Raw genomic sequence first — 22,375 nt, forward strand, 5'->3', positions numbered from 1 at the left:
CTCTAGCTACAAGCTAATATGCTAACTACTAGCAAACATGCTTCACGGTGTACTTATACAATACTCCAGCTACAAGCTAATATGCTAACTACTAGCAAACATGCTTCACGGTGTACTTATACAATACTCTAGCTACAAGCTAACACGCTAGCTACTAGCAAACATGCTTCACGGTGCCCTGATACAATACTCTAGCTACAAGCTAACATGCTAACTACTAGCAAACATGCTTCACGGTGTACTTATACAATACTCCAGCTACAAGCTAACACGCTAGCTACTAGCAAACATGCTTCACGGTGCCCTTATACAACACTCTAGCTACAAGCTAATATGCTAACTACTAGCAAACATGCTTCACGGTGTACTTATACAATACTCCAGCTACAAGCTAACACGCTAGCTACTAGCAAACATGCTTCACTGTGTTCTATTGTTGAATAACTATCACCTAGCTAACATGCTACACCCTTATTGACTAGCCTAGCTAACCGGCAGCGGTCTGGAGAAGGTCTTCAGGTATCGGGCCGCTGTATTTGCGGCGCGTCGCCCACCTTTCTGTGAGGAGTCAGATTAGTCAGCTGCTAAAAGAGTGCGGTGCATTAAAGCGAGACGAGTGATGGAGCACAGTACATTAAAGCTGATGGAGAGACGAGTACAGGGTTATTCGGAGGGGTGGAGGACGGAGAGCGAGATTACAGATAATCCCTCACAAATGAGTGCATTTGTTTATGAAGCTTACAAAGCTCCCATTTAGAATATGGAATAATAATCCATGCAAGAAAATCATTTAATCATTCACATCCACCCCAACCCCCAACCCCACACCCCCACCCCCTTTATTATTAAAAGCGCACCATCATTTCTTCGCCATTAAACCGAACCCTAAAGCCTTGAGCCTAATTTCTTCATCCTCGGCCCTAAATCGGCCTTGAGCTGTAATGTATGCGCGGCGTTAACCCTCTCAGGCCTCGTCCATTAGAGACTGCCCCGGAGTCGGTTAATGGACGAGGAGGCGCTAACGTTTCCCTATGGGCTTTAAAGCGCAGCGCTAATCTGTATTTAAGAGCGCGGCAGATGCATGGAAATGCCTCTTAGGTAAATGGCTAAAACCCTCCTGTGCTGCTTTTTTCATTGTGCCGCTGACCGTATCGCCAAACACGCGCTGGCACTCGCCTCCGTTTCTCCCGTCCGAGAGGCCGGGCGGCGGCGGAGTTACGTAAGGCTACATGGCGCGGTGCCCTGTCGTAGGCCTCAGGTATTACGCTACTGAGGAGTTTGCAGGAGGTGATTAATAGAAGTGATTATGAGCGTCAGCGCTGTGGAATAATACTCGGCTTGATTTTGGCGAGAGGTGCAAACGCCGGCCACGCGAACGAGACCCGGCTGGAACGAACACCTCCCCTCCAGCGGAAGGCCTAGAACTGTTAGCGTCAGCTACTGTTGGAGACACTGTCTGTTTTAGTTAGGCGGGACTTTGATAAACGATAACGTCCCTGAAGGAAAATTCTTCACTATTCCTGAAAATTCCTGAAGACGATAAAGTAGCAGTTGTGTGCTATGGTATCACTGGTGGTTGCTATGATGTTGTCATAGTATCACTGGTGGTTGCTATGGTGTTGTCATGGTATCACAAGTAGTTGTGCAGAACGGTTGCACAGCTAAAGTCATTAGTAAAGCAGTTATTAGGCTGTTGGTGATCATTAGTGTGAAGTTGTTTTTGCTTGATGGTTGCTATGATGTTGCCAAGTTAACCAAAGTGATTGCTATAGTGTTGCTACATGGCTGCTATGGTATTAGTAGTGGGTGCTATGGTGTTCTCATGGTATCACTGGTGGTTGCTACAATGTTGCTATGGTATCATAAGTGGTTCCGCAGAATGGCTGTTCAGCTAAAGTTGTTAGTAAAGTAGTTGTTAGGCCATTGCTTGATGATTGCTTGAGTGTTGCTACATGGTTATTATGGTGTTGCTATGTGGTTGCAATGACGTTGTTTGGTGGTTTCTAGATTACTGCTATAGTGCTACGATGGTATCACAAGTAGTTGCTACAGTGTTGCTACATGGTTGCCATGGTGTTGCTAGATGGGTGTTATGGTGTTGCCATGGAATCGCAAGTGGTTGCTATAGTGTTGTTACATGGATGCTGTGGTATTCTTGGTGGTTTCTTTGGTACTGGTAGCTAATTGGCCATGTTTGCTATGGTGTTGCTACATTGTTGCTATGGAGTTGTTTAGTTGTGGCTAGGTGGTTGCTATGAGGTGGTTCTTGTGTCTCAGATTCTTACTCTCGTAGACTGACTGGCAGTGCCATACCAGACCAAGACAGTGGACCTCCTTCCCCTCCTGTGGGTGGGGTTGTAATTATAGCCCACCCGCTCCCCACAGCTTACTCTGTCCGTCTGCATAGATCAGTGTGCTGAGCCTACAGCTATTATTATTAACAGTCCCAAACACACTCCTTTTCCTCTTCCTCTTCCTCACCCTCACCTCCTTCACCCTTTCTTCATCTGCTAATTATCGCTCTCTAAAGTTTACACAACACTGAAGCTGCTCATGATCCCAAACCGCCCGCATACCATACATAGCCATGTCCCCCTCTGAACCTGACCGGCCTCCTGTTTCCATCATTCCACCAGAAAGTGGCTTCAGAGGGTTCTGGAGATCCTGCTTATTCATCTACAGTTTCCACACAAACTACCACAGTAACTACTGCATTAACTACCACACCAACTACCACATTAACTACCACACTAACTACCGCATTAACTACCACACCAACTACCACAATAACTAGCACACCAACTACCACATTAACTACCACATCAACTACCGCATTAACTACCACACCAACTACCACATTAACTACCACACTAACTACCACATTAACTATCACACCAACTACCACATTAACTACCATACCAACTACCGCATTCACTACCACACCAACTACCGCATTAACTACCATATTAACTTCCACAACAACTACCGCATTACTACCATATTAACTACCACATTAACTACCACACCAACTACCACACCAATTACCACATTAACTACCACATTAACTACCACAATAACTACCACACCAACTAACACCAACTACCACACAAACTACCACATAGATTATGGCATTAACTACCACATTAACTACCACACCATCTACCACATTAACTACCACACCAACTACCACATTAACTACCACATCAACTACCACACCAACTACCACAGTAACTACCACACAAACTACCACACAAACTACCATATTAACTACCAGACCATCTACCACATTAACTATCACACCAACTACCACACCATCTACCACATTAACTACCACACCAACTATCACACAAACTACCACACCAACTACCACATTAACTACCATACCAACTACCACATCAACTGCCAAATTAACTACCACATTAACTAACCACACAAACTACCATATTAACTACCACACAAACTACCATATTAACTACCACACAAACTACCACATTAACTACACATCACATCAACCATCACACCAGCTCACAGAAGCTGCACCGTTACTGTAAGCAGGTGCCTCACAGTGTTTTTACAGGAGGCACAAAGCCGCCCTGCTCTGTCAGCTGAAGAGCTTTTATCATTATTGCCTGTACTAGTCAGTAATCTGTTAGTGTATCTAACACCGCCCGTTTCTGTACCAGAGCACACACTCCTCCTCACACACACACACACTCCTCCTGAACTGCTACTGCTCATAAGAACTTCACTGTGGAGCCCTCAGCACTCTTCATGACTACAGCTGCAACTGACTCTTCCCAAAGCTTCAGCGCCGAGGTTCTCGAGGAGAACATGCAGGAAAGCGGTTCCGTAATTTGCTTGTAAAACTGAAGTAAACAGCGGAACTGTCCCGGAACGAACCAGTGGGCTGCTGAACTACGCAGGACTTCCACCTTCCTTGCAGGTCTTTCACTTTCTGCATGTGCTTTTTGGTCTCCTGACCTCCTGACCTCCTCCACAGCTCCTTCACTGCTCTCCGAGCCCCAGATCCCTCCCTCCTCCCTCCCTCCGCCCTCTTTCTCTCTCCATCCCCTGCTTTATCCCTCTGACTCTGATCTCATTTCATCCCCTCCAATCCTCATCTGTCCATCACAGAAGTCGCAGACGAGGCAGCGAGCCGCTGGCGGGGCGATCGGGAGGTAAAAGAGGGCTCCATGTGAGGCAGGGTCCCGGGAAACGCCGAGCCAAGAGGAAGCTGGAGTAACTGCTGGAGGTGTAAACAAACAAACAAACAAACAAACAGAGAGAAACGAATCCGAGAGGAGGAGGTGAGTGACTGCATCCCATCCAGAGTCCGATCTGTAGTCCGATCTGTTCTACAGCTGAATTCTATTCCCTTCTGATCTATTGCACTGCACTCCCCTTACATTCCACTGTATTCTATTCTATTCTACTACATCCAATTCCACTGCCTTCTATTCCTTTCCCTTAAATTCTACTGCGTTTTATTACATTCCATTATATTCCACTGTGTTCTATTAAATTCCATTATATTCTACTGCATTTTATTACATTCCATTATATACTACTGTCTTCTATTAAATTTCATTATATTCTACTGTGTTTTATTACATTCCATTATATACTACTGCCTTCTATTAAATTCCATTATATTCTACTGCATTTTATTACATTCCATTATATACTACTGCCTTCTATTAAATTTCATTATATTCTACTGTGTTTTATTACATTCCATTATATACTACTGCCTTCTATTAAATTCCATTATATTCTACTGCATTTTATTACATTCTATTATATACTACTGCCTTCTATTAAATTTCATTATATTCTACTGTGTTTTATTACATTCCATTATATTCCACTGTGTTCTATTAAATTCCATTATATTCCACTATGTTCTATTACATTCCATTATATTCTACTGTGTTCTATTAAATTCCATTATATTCTACTGCATTTTATTACATTCCATTATATTCTACTGCCTTCTATTAAATTCCATTATATTCCACTATGTTCTATTAAATTCCATTATATTCCACTATGTTCTATTACATTCCATTATATTCTACTGCCTTCTATTAAATTCCATTATATTCCACTGCGTTCTATTAAATTCCATTATATTCCACTGCGTTCTATTAAATTCCATTACATTCCACTGCATTCTATTACATTGCATTATATTCTACTGCGTTCTATTGCATTTTAATCAATTCCATAGATTTTTTTTCTATTCCAGTTCACTGCATTCAGTTCCATTTCATTCAATTCCACTGCATTCTATTTAATTCCATCCCACTGCACTGATGGCATTTCATTCCATTCTACTGAATTAGTTTCCATTTCATCAAATTTCATTCTACCAGATTCTGTTCCATTATACAGCATTCTATTCTATTCAATTCTATTCTACAGAATTCGATTCCTTTTAATTTAATTCTGCAGATTTATATTCCATTCAATTTCATGCTACAGAATTATATTCCATTTGAATCCATTCTACAGCAATCTATTCAATTCTGTTCTATTTTACAGCTCTTAATTAATGTCCATTCCTTTCCATTCCACTGCATTCTAATCAATTCCATTCTGCAGAATTATACACTACTCCATCTCGTTCCACTGCACTGTATTCAAATTCCTTTGAATTCATTTCCATTCAATTCGATTTGATTCTATTAAGTTCTGGGCACACCTGGCCAGACAAACACGAAGAAATGTGAACATCCTAGTGTTCACTGAGATCGGACAGGGACCACTGTAGAGTTTTTACAGCAAATCAAACATGAGTACGACCCACCGGTCAAACCTCGGGGTCTGTCCGCTCGGCGCTCTCCGCACCAGAACTAATCTCTGTTGTGGAACATCCGGATTGCGGCAACAGGTCAGAGATCAATTAAATCAGGGAAGTTTTTATATTAGAGCAGTGAAATGAAGGGACAGGGTCGGGCGATGTTTACCCAACATTAACATATAACATTCCTCATTAATTAATTAATTAATTAATTACTAACAGATGTTCTTTCATTCCAATCTATTCTACTGCTAAATTCTAATCTATCCAGTTCTACTTCGCTGCACTGCTTCTGTTCCATTAAATTCCACTGCATTCTATTGTGTTCAGTTAAATTCCACTACATTCTCTTTTATTATGTTAAATTCCACTGATTTCTATTATATTTCATTAAATTCTATTACATTTTATTATATTCCATTAAATTCCTCTACATTCTATTGTATTACATTAAATTCCACCGCATTCCCTTCATTTCCATTCAATTCCACTGCATTCTCTTCCATTATGTTAAATTCCACTACATTCTATTCTGTTCCATTAAATTCCACTACATTCTCTTTTATTATGTTAAATTCCACTGATTTCTATTATATTCCGTTACATTCCATTACATTGTATTATATTCTGTTAAATTCCACTACATTCTATTGTATTACATTAAAATTCCACTGCATTCCCTTCTTTTGTGTTAAATTCCACTGAATTCTATTTTTTTGTTGTTAAATTCAACTGCATTCCCTTCTGTTCCGTTAAATTTCTCTGCATTCTGTTGTATAATTTTTTAATTAATTAATTTATTAATTAATAAAAAGAAATTAATGAATGAATGGATGAATCTCTACAGAGGCCCTTATTCTATTAAGCTGCCAATATCCTAAACGTCCATATCATGCTTTCAGGTCTTTCAGACTTTCCTATCATGTCTGTACTTTAGCGCACGTCTGAAGCCGAGGTCTAAAGCTGAGGTCTGAAGCCGAGGTCTAAAGCTGAGGTCTAAAGCTGAGGTCTGAAGCCGAGGTCTAAAGCTGAGGTCTAAAGCCGAGGTCTGAAGGGAGGGATCTAAACAGGTCACCCAGACCTTCATTTTCGCATACATAATAAAACCCTCAGACAACAAAGTCATCTGACGTGAAAGCAGCAGTGTCCAGGATTCAAATGTCTAGGCCACACTCACACACCCATTAGCCACACAGCCAGCTTCCCTCTCTCGCTCTCTCTCGCTCTCTCTCTCTGTCTACCCCCCAACAGCCCCCCCCCCCCCCCCCCCCCCCCGCACCTCCGCCTCTTATCCAGATGCAAAGAGCAGTCGGTAATCGGATGAGAGCAGATTTGACTCAAAAGGCCTCCCTTAAAATCTCAGCAGCCTGGATTTAAACCCCCTCTCTCCTGCCTCCGTCCATCCGCCCATCCTTCCCTCTCTCGATCTGATTGGTCCAGAGCTTCCCACTGAGTATCAATCCCTCTATTTTGCTCCTCTTCGACTTTGTATTGAGCGGGAATCTGTGTTTACTATCTCTCCAGCCGCACAACAGCACTACTGTCCCAATTCTACCAGCAGCCGAACCAATGACAACAAGTCTAGATAGTTTTACACACTGCTACAGCTCACAGTGAGAGCTAGCCAGGCTAAAGTACATCCTCCAAACATGGTGGAGGTAGTTTCACACACTGCTACAGCTCACAGTGAGAGCTAGCCAGGCTAAAGTACATCCTCCAAACATGGTGGAGGTAGTTTCACACACTCTTACAGCTCACAGTGAGAGCTAGCCAGGCTAAAGTACATCCTCCAAACATGGTGGAGGTAGTTTCACACACTCTTACAGCTCACAGAGAGAGCTAACCAGGCTAAAGTACAACAGCTTCCAAACATGGTGGAGGTAGTTTCACACACTCTTACAGCTCACAGTGAGAGCTAACCAGGCTGAAGGACAGCCTCCAAACATGGTGGAGGTAGTTTCACACACTCTTACAGCTCACAGTGAGAGCTAACCAGGCTGAAGGACAGCCTCCAAACATGGTGGAGGTAGTTTCACACACTCTTACAGCTCACAGTGAGAGCTAACCAGGCTGAAGGACAGCCTCCAAACATGGTGGAGGTAGTTTCACACACGGTTACATAGCTCACAGTGAGAGCTAGCCAGGCTAAAGTACAACCTCCAAACATGGTGGAGGTAGTTTCACACACTGTTACAGCTCACAGTGAGAGCTAGCCAGGCTAAAGTACAGCTTCCAAACATGGTGGAGGTAGTTTCACACACACTTACAGCTCACAGTGAGAGCTAGCTTGGTTAAAGTACAGCCTCCAAACATGGTGGAGGTAGTTTCACACACTGTTACAGCTCACAGTGAGAGCTAGCCAGGCTAAAGTACAGCTTCCAAACATGGTGGAGGTAGTTTCACACACACTTACAGCTCACAGTGAGAGCTAGCTTGGTTAAAGTACAGCCTCCAAACATGGTGGAGGTAGTTTCACACACTGTTACAGCTCACAGTGAGAGCTAGCCAGGCTAAAGTACAGCTTCCAAACATGGTGGAGATAGTTTCACACACACTTACAGCTTACAGTGAGAGCTAGCCAGGCTAAAATACAGCATACAAACAGGAAGATTTTATTTTGGAGCATTTCTATTGGTCCATTTATCATGAAATTTTGATACAATGTGAAGAAGAACTGTTAGATTTAGATTATGTCGAAAAGTGAAAAACTGCAAAAATTAAAATATGTTTTTTTTTATTACAGCAATTCATTTTTAATAGTATTAATATAACAGTGCTACACTAAACACCCAATCAGCTGCTTTTATTAACCTCATTTCCAACATTAATATAAAAACATTCAAACACTGGTTGGTTTTTCAGGTGTTTCCAACTGCTTCACCCACCTAACTCTCCGTTTTGAGCTAAGCTAGAAATTCTAGCAAGCCTAACTGAAGGTTTTTGGTCCATGTTTTCGCTCCTAATGAAACAGGTGTAAAGTGAAACCCTTTGACTAATATCCACGACTGAGCCATTCCCTCCCACTCCCCCTCCTCAAGCAAATTTTAGGCAAAGTCGTTTGGTCATAAGAGCTCTGCTAGAGACACAGACACAGATTTGAACAGCAATCCAAGGAAAAAAAAGGGAACGTAAATCTACTCTGATTTTTAAAGGTAAGGCCTGGCGGGGTTGTAATAATTGCCATATCGGCGTGAAGAGTTACAATCTGACATTCAGAGTACGTTTCAGACAGTTTTCAGAGTGGATCCAGCTGTGAAATCGTAAAAACTCACGAGGGTCGGATGTGAAATGAGCTTCTCTGAAGAGGAATATTTTGACAAATAATACAAAATAAAAAGGTAGCATGAAAAGAGTCTCACATAATTACATTTGTTAGGACTTTTATTATGTATATGTATTATGTATATGTATGTACGTTTGGAATAGAGTGAATAGAGTTAGCGTTAAATAGTCACATGTTGGGACTTTTAATATGTAGCATTTTCCATTTTTAATGTAATACATGAATGTAGGCTAGTGTCTGCTTATGGGATGCTGGGTGGTTTACAATTAGTAGAAACGCTAATAAAACAGTAATAGAGTTAGTGTTAAATAATCACATGTCGGGACTTTTAATATGTAGCATTTTCCAGTAATGTAATACATGAATGTAGGCTAGTGTCTGCTTATGAGATGCTGGATGGTTTACGATTAGTAGAAACGGCAATAAAACAGTAAATAGAGTTAGTGTTAAATAATCACATGTCGGGACTTTTATTATGTAATATTTTCCAGTAATGTAATAAATGAATATACCTTAGTAACTGCTCACAGGATGCCAGGTTGTTTAGTATTGGTGTAAATATTAGTATAAAAATAAATAAATAAATCGGCATATTGAAAAAAACATATGTTGGGACTTTTATTGTGTAGTATTATACGGTTATGTGTTAAATGAATATAAGCCAGTAACTGCTCACAGGATGCTGGGTTGTTTAGTATTAGTATTGATGTCAATATAAGAGTGAATGTAAGAATGTTAAATAATCACATGTTGGGGCTTTTATTATGTAATGTTTTCCAGAAATATAATAAATGAATGTAGGCTAGTAGCTGCTTATGAGATGCTGGGTTGTTTACAATCAGAAGAATTGTTAATATGAGTGAATAGAATTAGTCTTAAACAATCATATGTTTGGGAAATATATGTGTGTGTGGGACTTTTATTATGTAGTATTATTCAGCAATGATGTAAATAAATATAAGCTAGTAGCTGCTCACAGGATGCTGGGTTGTTTAGTATTAGTATAAATGTTAATATAAAAGTGAATAGGGTGAGTCTTCAATAATTGCACGTTGGGACTTTTATTATGTAGTATTTTTCAGTAATGTAATAAGTGCATATGCCTTATTAACTGTTCACAACATGCTGGTTTGTTTAGGATTGGTATAAACATTAAAATAAGAGTGGACAGACTTCAGTCTTCAATAATGACATACTTTGGGACTTTTATTATGTAGTATTATCCAGTAATTAAATAAATATGAAAAAATAGGCTAGTAACTGCTCACAGGATGCCGGGTTGTTTAGTATTGGTTTAAATATTAGTATAAAAATGAATAGGCGTAGTCTTCTATAATTACATATGTTGGGACTTTTATTGTGTAGTATTATCCAGTAATTAAATAAATGACTATAGGCTAGTAACTGCTCACAGGATGCCCGGTTGTTTAGGATTGGTATAAATCTTAATAGAATAGTGAACAGGGTTCCTCATCAATAATGACATATTTTGGGACTTTTATTGTGTAGTAATTCTGAGTAATGGAATAACTGAATACAGGTCGTCTAGTATCTGATCACGTGATTGTTTATTACTGCTGTGAATGTTGATATAAGAAGGAGAGTCAGAGCTAGTCTTAAATAATCACGTGTGTCGGGACTTTTATTATGTAATATTGATCTTCACACTTCATTTATATTATGTAATATCATTTATATATCATTTATATTCATGTAATATTGATCTTCACAATCTTCATTTATCACTTCTGCTTGAGGAGAATTTAACAACGCTAACCTCAATAAGTTGCATGAGTGTTTGTGTAAGTAGGTTGTGTGTGTGTGAGTGTGTGTGTGTGTGTGTGTGTGTTGTATAAGTGTGTGTTTTGCGTGCATCCTTATTTGTGAGCATTTGCAAGCCAGTTGAGAGGAGTTTGAATTGCAAATGTCTGTCCGACGCAGGGCGAGCTGCAGCCCCTGACCGTCCCGTGCCACCGAGCGATTAGTCCTCCAAAGAGCCAATGATTCACCTCGCAAAGACAACACTGACCTCGGCTCTTCCCTGACCATTCATCTCTGTCCTTTACCTCTGTTTCCCAGACTTCCCACCGCTCACCTGATCGGACTTCCGGTGGCCGTGCCTGACGACCGTCGCCATGGGTGAAATGGAGCAGCTTCGAAAGGAGGCGGAAAGCCTGAAGGACGAAATCACTGTTAGTGTCGCACAGCAGAGGCTAACCGCTCGTAGCATGAAGCCGTGGTCACACCTGGTCTCACGCTGGACACACCGGACATTTACAATTAAAGAAATGACTGTAGGCTAGTAACTGCTCACAGGATGCCGGGTTGTTTAGTATTGGTGTTAATATTAGTATAAAAATGAATAGGCGTAGTTTTCAATAATAACATGTTGGGACTTTTATTGTGTAGTATTATTCAGTAATTAAATTAATGACATAGGCTAGTAACTGCTCACAGGATGCTGGGTTGTTTAGGGTTAATATAAACATTAATATAAGAGTGGACAGACTTCAGTCTTTAATAATGACAAATGTTGGGACTTTTATTGTGTAGTATTATCCAGTAATTAAATACTACAGACTATAGGCTAGTAACTGCTCACAGGATGCCCGGTTGTTTAGTATTGGTGTTAATATTAGTATAAAAATGAATAGGCGTAGTTTATAATAATAACATATTTTGGGACTTTTATTGTGTAGTAATTCTGAGTAATGGGATAACTGAATACAGGTAGTGTAATAGCTGATCACGTGATTGTTTATTACTGCTGTGAATGTTGATATAAGAAGGAGAGTCAGAGCTAGTCTTGAATAATCACGTGTGTCGGGACTTTTATTATGTAGTATTAATCTTCACACGTTCAGGATGTATTTATCGCTTCTGCTTGACTTTTTAAGCGTGAGGCGAATTTACCAATGCTGGACATTTGAGAAATGGGCGTGGCTGAAGCTGTACCTGGAAGCCGGCTCACTGACAAACATCCTCCAATTTGGTGCTGTTAGCATGCTAATGCTAGCATAAACAGTAAACAAGCAATAATAAAAACCCAAAATGATAATAAGAATAATCATAATCTGATGACTTGACCGCGGCTTCATGACACATTTAGCGTTTTGAGCTACGAGGCTAACGTAGCTAATGAGCAACGAGCACAACTTGTACCCCACGCGTTAGCCATTAGCCGTTAGCATTGTCTTTGATACGAGGCCACAGACTTGCCCTTTACCACTTTAGCCCTCACCTCTCTGCAGTCCGGCAGCAGCGGTGCCTGTTTTTAACTGTTGAGTAAACCTTGACCTCTGACCCCTACAGGCCGCACGCAAAGCGGTGCAGGACGCCACACTGCCCGACACGGTCTCAGGGACGGCTGTGGTGGGCCGAGTCCAGCTTAAAACCAGGAAGACCCTGAGAGGACATCTGGCCAAAATCTACGCCATGCACTGGTCCACAGACTCTAAGTAAACACACTCACACACACTCACACACACACACACACACACACACACACACACACACAGTACAAGACTAAAAGCACACACTAAACACACCCTGCTGGATCATGGTGAGGCCCGCGGGGCTCAGAGCGCTGTGTGTGAGGTCAGGCTGGGACTGGGTAATGGGATTGACGCTCTGAGGCCTGGTGGCTTTGACGGGATTCGACGGGACTTGGTGACTCTTGTGACAAATATGTCAAATATTATGACAAATTATTAAAAGTGTCAAAATTTACTGAACTTTTTTTTACTCACTGGTAAAAATTCAAGATTTCTGTAATTTAATTTGCCGACAAAAATGTTTTAATTTTATATTTCAACTATGAAATAATAAGCATATCGGCTCTACAGGTCTGACTGGTAATATTGCCGGACAGCATATCCATAATACCATTCTGACTAGTCATTTTTTTAAATGTCACTAGTAACAATTGAATATAATTTTAATTAGTAAAAATTGTGTTTTTAATATCAGAAAATATCATTTTTACAGTTAAAAAATCATTTCTATTAATTAACGTAAAAATGACGTTTACTTTAAAAAAATGAAATTTTTACTAATAAAAAATCCTATTCTTGACAGCAATACTGACAAATATAAAAAAAAATTATTAATAATAATAATAATAATAATTAATAAACATTAAAACAGCCTGCCATACAAGTTACAGTTTCTACTAGTAAAAATAATTTACCTGTAAAAATGTCATTCTGTCTAGATAATATACATATATTTGTTTTTCTATTTTTATTCATTTTATAAATTTTTTAGTCATTTTTATTGATCAGACCCGAGAGCCATTGTCAGTAATGTGATTTAAGGCCGGCGAATACGTGTTAGAAATGACAGGGCAGCACAAACAACTGTCAGGCTTCACAGACTTTTATTTTGGAAAATGAAATAACACAAACTAATTAACTACACAAATTTATACATTTATAAAACTCTGCTAAACCACCGGCGGGCCTCCCAGGACACCTCAGCTAAATGTTATCAGTGGGCCAACAGTGGTCCGCTATCCTCTTGCGATCACAGCAGGACCACTGACCTTCCAACAGCCCGACATTATAATGGTGCTGAAGAGGAGAGGGTCAGGAGAGTCTCATAATGACCTCCAGGTGAGCGGTGGAGCCTAGGCCCATAAAAAGCATAGTAAACACTGAAGCACATGGCCTTAGGCACTGTACAGTACCTGATAAGGCCAGGAGAGGGCGCCATTGTGATGATCTGTCTCTCTCTCTCTCTCAGACTCTGTGTGAGTGCATCTCAGGATGGGAAGCTGATCGTGTGGGACAGCTACACCACCAACAAGGTAGGTTTGTATCTAGCCATAACATTAAAACCACAGACAGGTGCATCAGTAAACAACACTGATGATCCGGGTCCCAGTGGCTCTGGTCAAGGGGTGGACAGATTAGGCAGCACGTTCTTGAAGGTGATGTGTCAGGCAGGTCTTATGGGGTCTTCCCGGTCTGCAGTGGTCAGAACCTAGTTCCACCAGGGTCATGAACGCTCAAGGCTCAAAGAGGAGTCCCGCTGGACAGCAATGACCTTTGACCTTTTGAATTCTTCCCCATGCGCATGTCCCAGGTAAACGCCATCCCTCTGAAGTCTTCATGGGTGATGACCTGCGCCTACGCCCCCTCAGGAAACATGGTGGCATGCGGAGGGCTGGACAACATGTGCTCCATCTACAACCTGAAGGGCAAGGACGGCAACGTGAAGGTCATGAGGGAGCTGGCCGCCCACACAGGTGCCAGGCGCACTTAGCTAGTGCTTACATGGCCTCCTGGCCTCCTCTCTTAGCCTTCTTAAACCCAAATGCAGTCGATCGGCCTGCACCATTTTATAAGGCCTAGTCAACATTAGCGCAAATTAAGCTAACTTAGAAGACCGACCGACCCGATCAACTACATGTGAGACTGTACGTTTTATTGATTTCTTTAATATGCACTCTCCTACTGTTTATGCCCTAGGCTACCTGTCCTGCTGTCGCTTCCTGAGTGACGCCGAGATCATCACCAGCTCTGGAGACTGTACCTGGTAAGGGTGACATAACTGATAGAGGTATTGTTATTGTTGTTATCTGCTTTGTGCAGCGGTAGCAGTTCCACCAGCAGCAAAACTTCCCTAGAGCATGATACTACCACCACCATGTTTAACTTCAGCTGGTTCAGGCCTCACCTTTACTCCTACAAACATACCTCTGGTCTTTGTGGCCACACCGCTCAAAGTCTTTGTGGTTCCGCTGCAAGCTTTAGTCCAGTCCAACCAGTAGTTTCTGACCAGTCGAACCAATTTGCTCTTAGCTGATGGTGAACGTTGGGAAAGTGGCTACACCTCCCAGTAACTCGTACTTACGTATTGATGAGGTTGGAATCTGCTGTTTGGAGACGCCCATGATCGTCCAAGCTCCTTCCACGTTTCCCATTGTACTGGTGCTGGAGCTGGTCAGCTCAATCAGGGTTTTTTTTTAGGTGGGCACAGAAAAGCTGTAGACGGAGTTAAGAGGCCTAAGCAAACCTGTTTAGCCAAATTATTAATGTGCTCTCTGTTCTTTTCCCAGCGTCCTGTGGGACATTGAGACGGGCACACAGAAGACCGTGTTTGCTGGCCACATGGGAGACTGCATGAGCCTGGCCGTGCCCCTGGACTTTAAGACTTTTATTTCGGGGGCGTGCGACTTCACAGCCAAACTGTGGGACATACGGGAGGGCCAGTGCAGACAGACGTTCAGCGGCCATGAGAGTGACATAAACGCTATAGCCGTGAGTCCATTCATACATGTGCAGAAACACTCGAATGTCTCTAATCATTATTTTTACAGTGAAATTAATAGAAATGGCATTTTCAAGACTGACCAGGACTTCTAGGAATTTCTGGACTGATAATATTTTTTTCAAATGAAGATCAAACAGATGTTTAAATATCATACTTTCATACTTACACACACATACATCAGCAGCAGGGGATTCCTGAAGACAGAATCCAGCTCTATCCACCTCTACTGACCATCCTCCTCCTCCTCCTCCTCTTCCTCCTCAGTTTTTCCCCAACGGTAACGCGGTGATCACAGGCTCGGACGACGCCACCTGTAAGCTGTATGACCTTCGTGCTGACCAGGAGCTGATCACCTACCAGGACTCCAGCATCATGTGCGGAGTCACCTCCATCGCCCCCTCGCTGTCCGGGCGGCTCATCCTGGCTGGCTACGACGACTTCAACTGCAACATCTGGGACTCGCTCAAAGCCGAGAGAGTGGGTGAGTGAGGCCCAGGCGGGCCAGTGGGACGCTTTAGGGGTCAAAGATGAAGGTACCGGGCAAAAGCTGTTGGGTTTATAGACACCTACAAAACGAAATTAAATTAAATAAGGCAATCAATTCTCAACGTTAATTATATTTTAATAATATTTTTTAATTATAATAATTTAAGAATGTACGTATGAACAAGTGCCAGATTCACATTGTCAAATTTACACATATGGCAGCTCAGACTGTGTCCAAACTTTTGACCGCAGCTGTAAGTAAGGTGGAGAGGGGACTCTGACTCTGGATTTCTGACCTTCTGACCTTCTGACCTTCACTTTTTTTATTTTCAGGTGTGCTGGCCGGCCACGATAACCGCGTCAGCTGCATCGGGGTGACGGCCGATGGGATGGCCTGCTGCACGGGATCATGGGACAGCTTCCTGAAAATCTGGAACTGAGGAAGCGCCTGAAAGAGAAGAGAGAGAGAGAATCAGGACGAGGGAGCGCCTGAGTGATTCTAAAATTTGGGGATGGGGTACGGGCGGGTGGGTGGGGTGGGGGGGTTGGGTATCTGATAGAGAGAGAGAGAGGGATAAAGTGTGAGGGAGGGAGGGAGGGAGGGAGGCCGGGTGTTGTTATTGTGCCAAGTCCTAAGAGAAGGGTTTGCGCTTGAGTCAACATAGCTCTTTCAGAGGCAGGCTAACTGGCCAACTAGCGTTTTCTGATATGAAATTATGCAACAACGTTCACAAATCAGATGAACTGGCGACCAACAGTCCAATCTTTCGACCGTTGAGGGACCGCCATACTCTGAGTTAGCCCTCTCCAAGCCACTTATTTCGGTTGAGAGCGAACAATGGAGGCAGTAGAATGTAGGTCAATTAGTGCTGGATTGAGGACACGTAGCACCGTTAGCAACGCATAGAGGTTAGAGGTACCGGAGGAAATCCTGTAATGTGTAAATACTGGGGAATATTACAGGAGTCAATACGAGAAAATACGAGTCAAGCTAAGTTAAAACGCTTAAAAAAAAAAGAAAAAGTCGCTTTAAATCGCAGTGTGGTTTCTAGATTCTTAACGACCTATCAGTTTGAGGAGCACTGGTACGACATTCTAGCTATCTGTAATTTCTTTAATATTTTGGATTATTTTGCGGTAGTCTTTTTATCGTAGCGTACTTTTAGCTTTATCTGATTGCCCTTTGCTTTTTTCCACTGCTCTTATACATGCCATTAAAAGAAAGTTCACCATGTTTACTTGTTTTTTGTGATACCGACATCGAGAAGCCCTGGAAAAGCCTGGAAGGCTTAGAAAAGGCTTGGAAAAGGCTTGGAAAAGTCTGGGAAAGGTGCGGGAAAAGGCTTGGAAAAGTGTGGGGAAAGGCTTGGAGAAGGCTTAGAAAAGGCTTGGAAAAGTCTGGGAAAGGTGCGGGAAAAGGCTTGGAAAAGTCTGGGAAAGGTGCGGGAAAAGGCTTGGAAAAGTCTGGGAAAGGGCTTGGAGAAGGCTTGGAAAAGTCTGGGAAAGGGCTTGGAGAAGGCCTGGAAAAGTGTGGGAAAAGTCTGGGGAAAATGGGAAAAGGCTTGGAGAAGGCTTGGAAAAGTCTGGGAAAGGTGCGGGAAAAGGCTTGGAAAAGTGTGGGGAAAGGCTTGGAGAAGGCTTAGAAAAGGCTTGGAAAAGTCTGGGAAAGGTGTGGGAAAAGGTTTAGAAAAGGCTTGGAGAAGGCTTGGAAAAGTCTGGGAAAGGTGTGGGGAAAGGTGTGGGAAAAGGCGTGGGAAAGTCTGGGAAAGGTGTGGGAAAGGTCTCAGCGTCTGGTTGAAAGGACAGATCCACATTTCAGTATTTTTTTAAATGCATGTAGCTGAATTAGCAACTTGTTAGCAGCTTGTTTACTTGGCTAGCTACCATTGCTAATAAGATGCGCTAAACTCTTGGCTATACATTTTTAAAGTTAAATACAAATTGATCAATTATGCACAATTAAACCACTGCAGTGTAAACACACACTCAAAGGGGTTTGGCGTGAAATTGTGACCCCCTATAGAGAAACAGACGTAGACTTTCTTTACAGTTGGTGTTGAACAGGACCAAACAGAGCAATGGCTACAACTCAAATACTGCCGTTTAATTTCCGGTGAAGCTGTGGACACGAGTTTTGTGAGAACCGTTGATGGTAAAAGACTGGAAAAGCTGCTGAAAGTGTATAAGAATGACTGCTTACATCTTAACCATTTAATTATGCCACAATTCTACTGGAAATTTGGAGGAATCTTATACTCAAACTCTTGGGTCGCTCCTAAAAACAGCCTTCAAAAATGCTGAGAAACACAGAAAATAAAATAACTGATTTTATTTACATTTGGAAGAAAAGGAAGACGCAGAAATGGCAGGAAAGAAGGTAAAAACACACACAAAAAAGCGCATACACGTGCAGACGCACACAAAAATAAAGTTTTGGTTGATTTTCAGGATTCCTGAGACAGACGGAGATCTGGGTTTATATACACATAGTGTTTGGTAGAGGAGCGTGATTCCAGTCCATTGTTCCAGTTTTTGGTCCTTCACTAGTTCTCCTTGTTGAGGGACAGAGCAAGCACTCTTCTGTCCATCTGACCAAACCTCTGCTTCTCTGGAGTGGAAACCTTCAGCTTCATCTGAGCAAAGACAAGGAGGATCAGGTCACATCTTTCCTGAATGAGTCTGCAGCACTGACGTGGGGTCTTTAGTCTTACTAAGGATTAGTGCAATTGAAAGACTACACTAAAGACTAGCAATTCGAGAGACTGGACAGTGCATAGACAAGGCAAATAAGCAGAAGACAAACCTGTGCTGGGCGGTCTCGGGGTGAATTGGTCTCCTTCAGGATCTGCAGAGGAGACCTGCCTTCAGCAAGAAGAACCTTGCCTGCAATACAGAACATCCTTTAGTAATCAAATCTATAACGGCCACACAAAATAATAATAATAAATATAGTAATAATCTATATAGTGTTTGTCAATTCTGAAAAACGCTTTCTGGACTGAAACAATATAAAAACGGACATTTGAATAAGAACTGGAATCTGCCTTTATAGAAGCTCATGCGGTGTTATGTCAGTTGTCATAAAAGCCTTATGTAGGAGTCACATAGGCCTTAGAGAGGAGCCCGACAGTATATCCTCCAATGGCCAAGGACCCAACCAATAAAGAACCAGTAATAAACCACAGAGGGCGTTTTTTACACTATTTATACACAAATCTGCACCCAGAGCAGATTCTGGGCTCATTTGAGGTATAAGCTCATTATCAGACTTTTTTGCACATATTTATATTTAATTAATTAAATAAATAAAAGCTTGGTAGGTTGTGATGTGCAGAAACCCTGCAAAGAAGCAGTCGCTCTCAAGGTTTTTGTTTTTGAAGGTCATGTGACAAAATGAACAAATCATGCAACCCCACATGCAGCACCAGGAACACACGAAGCTCACAGGGAAGCCCAATTTGAACAAAGTGCAACATCAGTCTGGAAACTTTGGTTTGAGAGTTTTACACTGGTACAGGTTTCATTTTGAGGTTCTTATATTTATATTTTATTATTGATTGATGCTTCATTTTCCCTTCATGGGTCCTTCACCCACCAGGGGAAAAAAAAAACCTCACCTCTCTGCTTCTGTTTGCTGAGGACAACCTTGTTCTCGTTCTCGTCTGTGACCGGTTTACGGCTGGACAGCGGGGAGGAGGTTCCTTTCCCACGACCCTGAACACCTCTAGCCCTGACGCCCGTGGCCCCAAACCCTACACCCAGCCACTGGGGTTTGAACACTGCCTGGCTCGGGCTACGGGTGTCAAACCTGGGGATGAGTATACCGGTTTCTCTCTGGACATTCAGAGAGGAGCTGAGCTTGCTGGAGACTCGGGCTGGTTCAGGAGTGGCCACCTCGGGCTTCTCTGCTTGCACTGGCTCAGACTCAGAAACAGCTGGAGCTTCTTCTTTGATACCCTGTGGACAGGAGGAGAAACACACCAAGTTTAAAAACCTATAGGACAAGCCGTGTGGGCTTAGTCATTTTGGAGCCTAAGCCAAACCCCATAGATTGGACTGGAACAGCCAACATTTCACATTATACAAGTACAATATTATGTTGTCAGGATAAGGGGAGAAACGGCAGGTATACCTCTTGTTCAAGAGGCTGAACAACTTCTGCTGAGGGCAAGGCAGCTTCCTGGGCAATTGAAGCGGGTTGGACCGGCTCACAGGTAACCAAAGGAAGAGCGTAGGAGTGATCACCACGCTCGTTCTCGTCTGCGGGAGGAAGAGGAGTAGCAGGACGTCCCTCTGCCGATGAGTAGAACTCCGGGGAGTATACGCCATCCCTGCAGGCCAGCAGGCTCAGGCTGAGCTCCCTCTGCAGAGGGGACTCTCCCAGAAGCAGAGCTTCCTCCGCCTCCTCCAGAGTGACCTCCGCATCAGCATCCACCTCCACCTGAGCCTCGCCCACCAACACAAACGGACTGTTGCAGAACGAGCCGTAGCCCACAGAGGGGCTGCAGGCCACGGGGCTGGACGGCATGCCTTTGTGGTCGCTGAGGGAGTCCTGGGGAGGGAGGAGCGGTTCCGCGGAGCTCAGCTCGTCCTGCTGCTGTGCCACGCTGGGCAGGCTGGGGTGTTTAGTGAAGGAGACGTGAGGGAGAGGAGCCGGGCCAGAGTCTGCTGTCCCGACGTCATTCAGGAAGAAGGTGCTGAGCTTGCGAGCCAAGGAGCTGACAGTCACTGTGGAGTAGAACGGAAAGGGAGAGTAAGTGATGGCCAATCCTATACATCTGGATTCTGAGAGAAACTGTGAAACCCAGCGGCCTTACCCTTCATCGGGGTGCGAACGACACCAGGTGTGGGCGACCGAGGATCAACAAACACTGGCCCAACTGACTCCGAAACCTCATGGACACAAGAGGCTGCTCCGCCCACCTACAACACACACACACACCTGATGACTTCCAGCCATCAATTCCTGAAGACTTCGCCTTTTTGAGGGATGCTGTGCTTATCCTGCTGTCCTACTGTCCAGGGATTAAGGCCTTCTACTAAATTTTGGAGCAGCATTGCTGTAAGGATTTGATTGCATTCAGCAACAAGAGCATTAGTGAGGTCAGTATGTTGTTGGATGATGATGATGGTGATGACCATCCCACCTCATCCCAAAGTATTAGCTAGATGGAGCACCACCAGCCATCATTCCAGAGATCACAGCTCTACAGCTCAATGCTGGGGGGCTTTGTACCCCTCTAGGCCACACCTGGCTTGGGTCACGTTGCTGATCAGCTCCTGCAGACAGTCCTATTCTATTGGCAGTACTTCTCTACAGGCAGGTGAAAATTAGGATGGTGGAAGTGGAAGCATCCCAGCCCCAAGCTTTACCTGTATAGGTGTGCGGTCGATCCCGCAGGAAGGTGACCGTGGGTCGACGAGCTGAGCCAGGCGCCGGTTCTGAACTACTCGGCCCGGTTCGGGCTTTGGTGTGGATACCACAGCCAGCTTACTCTCACTGGTTCCCATGTTCAGGCTCTTCTCGGAACAGGTACGAAGTGACCCCTCTGCAAATATATAAATATAAATATATATATATATTTAAAAAAAAAAAAAGTTATTTGGGGTTAGCTCAGAAGCTAGCAAGCTAACTCTCCGTTCCACCTTAAAAGCGGAGCGTGTAGCACAGGCTTGCCCGTGCGGCTGTGTGTTGCGCTGTACGGCGGAGACGAGCATTTAAGGTGGAATTGCAGAATTGAAGAATAACCACCAAAAATACCAGATAAATGTATGAAAGGGATAAAGGGAGTTAGTTAGGCAGCCGGTCGAGGAGCTGAGGTGTGAACTCTTTGTTTGCTGCCTCGCCGAGTGAGTCAGCTAGTGCTTAGAGCTAGTCCGCGAACAAAAACAAGCCAAACAAGCAAAAGTCTGCCCACCTGAAGTCCTCCTAAGCAGCCCAGACACTCACTTCTTGGCTATTCCGTTCTTAAGCCTGCGTTTTTCCTCGTAATTCGGCTGCTGTGGGGAATAAACGCAGGGTTCGGTCGCTGAGGTAAAGCCGCCCTCAGCACCAGCAGCGCTGCCTCTGTGAGTCTCTGCTCTCGCGCACTGCACTAGCATTTAAACCCAACCTTGCGGCGCTCGCAGCAATTTTCAAACCGTCCAATCAGCGGCTGGGCGCGGGCCCGCGTCCTCATCTCTGATTGGCTGAGGCCGCCCGTTCCCGGGAGTTTAAAAACGATTTGAAATAAAACAGCGACGCGTCGTCATAACGGTAAACTCTCCACCGGGACTTTTATCTTTATTTCAACTTTATTTTTTTATTCGTTTTAATAATAGTTTATTATAGGTGTTTTGTTATTATTTGTAACATTTAGAATATTTATTTATTTAGTATTTATTATTTAGTATCTTTTTACTCTTATTTTTGAAACGTATTTTGTATTTTATTTTATTTATTTTAATAGTTTTAATTCATGTATTATTTTAAGCAGTTAATTAATTATCCTCGAAATACTTTTCATTTCCAATAATATTTTTTTTTA

The 22,375-nt window shown here is 43.0% G+C and overlaps 2 protein-coding genes across 2 annotated transcripts; one reads left to right on the top strand and one right to left on the bottom strand.

Moving 5' to 3' along the window:
* Positions 1-2,725: 2,725 nt before the first annotated feature.
* On the top strand, positions 2,726-16,288 carry gnb3a (guanine nucleotide binding protein (G protein), beta polypeptide 3a). Its single transcript, XM_072679060.1, has 10 exons — positions 2,726-3,943; positions 4,135-4,307; positions 11,166-11,278; positions 12,399-12,544; positions 13,830-13,893; positions 14,172-14,334; positions 14,558-14,624; positions 15,148-15,349; positions 15,627-15,843; positions 16,182-16,288. Exons 3-10 carry the CDS (start codon positions 11,222-11,224, stop codon positions 16,286-16,288), a joined length of 1,023 nt encoding a protein of 340 aa, XP_072535161.1. The 5' UTR covers positions 2,726-3,943; positions 4,135-4,307; positions 11,166-11,221.
* Positions 16,289-18,209: 1,921 nt separating this feature from the next.
* Positions 18,210-21,834, bottom strand: cdca3 (cell division cycle associated 3). Its single transcript, XM_072679061.1, has 7 exons — positions 21,767-21,834; positions 21,222-21,397; positions 20,666-20,771; positions 19,981-20,576; positions 19,466-19,805; positions 18,652-18,731; positions 18,210-18,481 (listed from the first exon to the last, which is right to left on the bottom strand). Exons 2-7 carry the CDS (start codon positions 21,357-21,359, stop codon positions 18,392-18,394), a joined length of 1,350 nt encoding a protein of 449 aa, XP_072535162.1. The 5' UTR covers positions 21,360-21,397; positions 21,767-21,834; the 3' UTR covers positions 18,210-18,391.
* Between the last annotated feature and the right edge of the window lie 541 nt (positions 21,835-22,375).

Source organism: Salminus brasiliensis, chromosome 5 (genome assembly GCF_030463535.1).
Source record: "Salminus brasiliensis chromosome 5, fSalBra1.hap2, whole genome shotgun sequence".
Taxonomy (NCBI): Eukaryota; Metazoa; Chordata; class Actinopteri; order Characiformes; family Bryconidae; genus Salminus; species Salminus brasiliensis.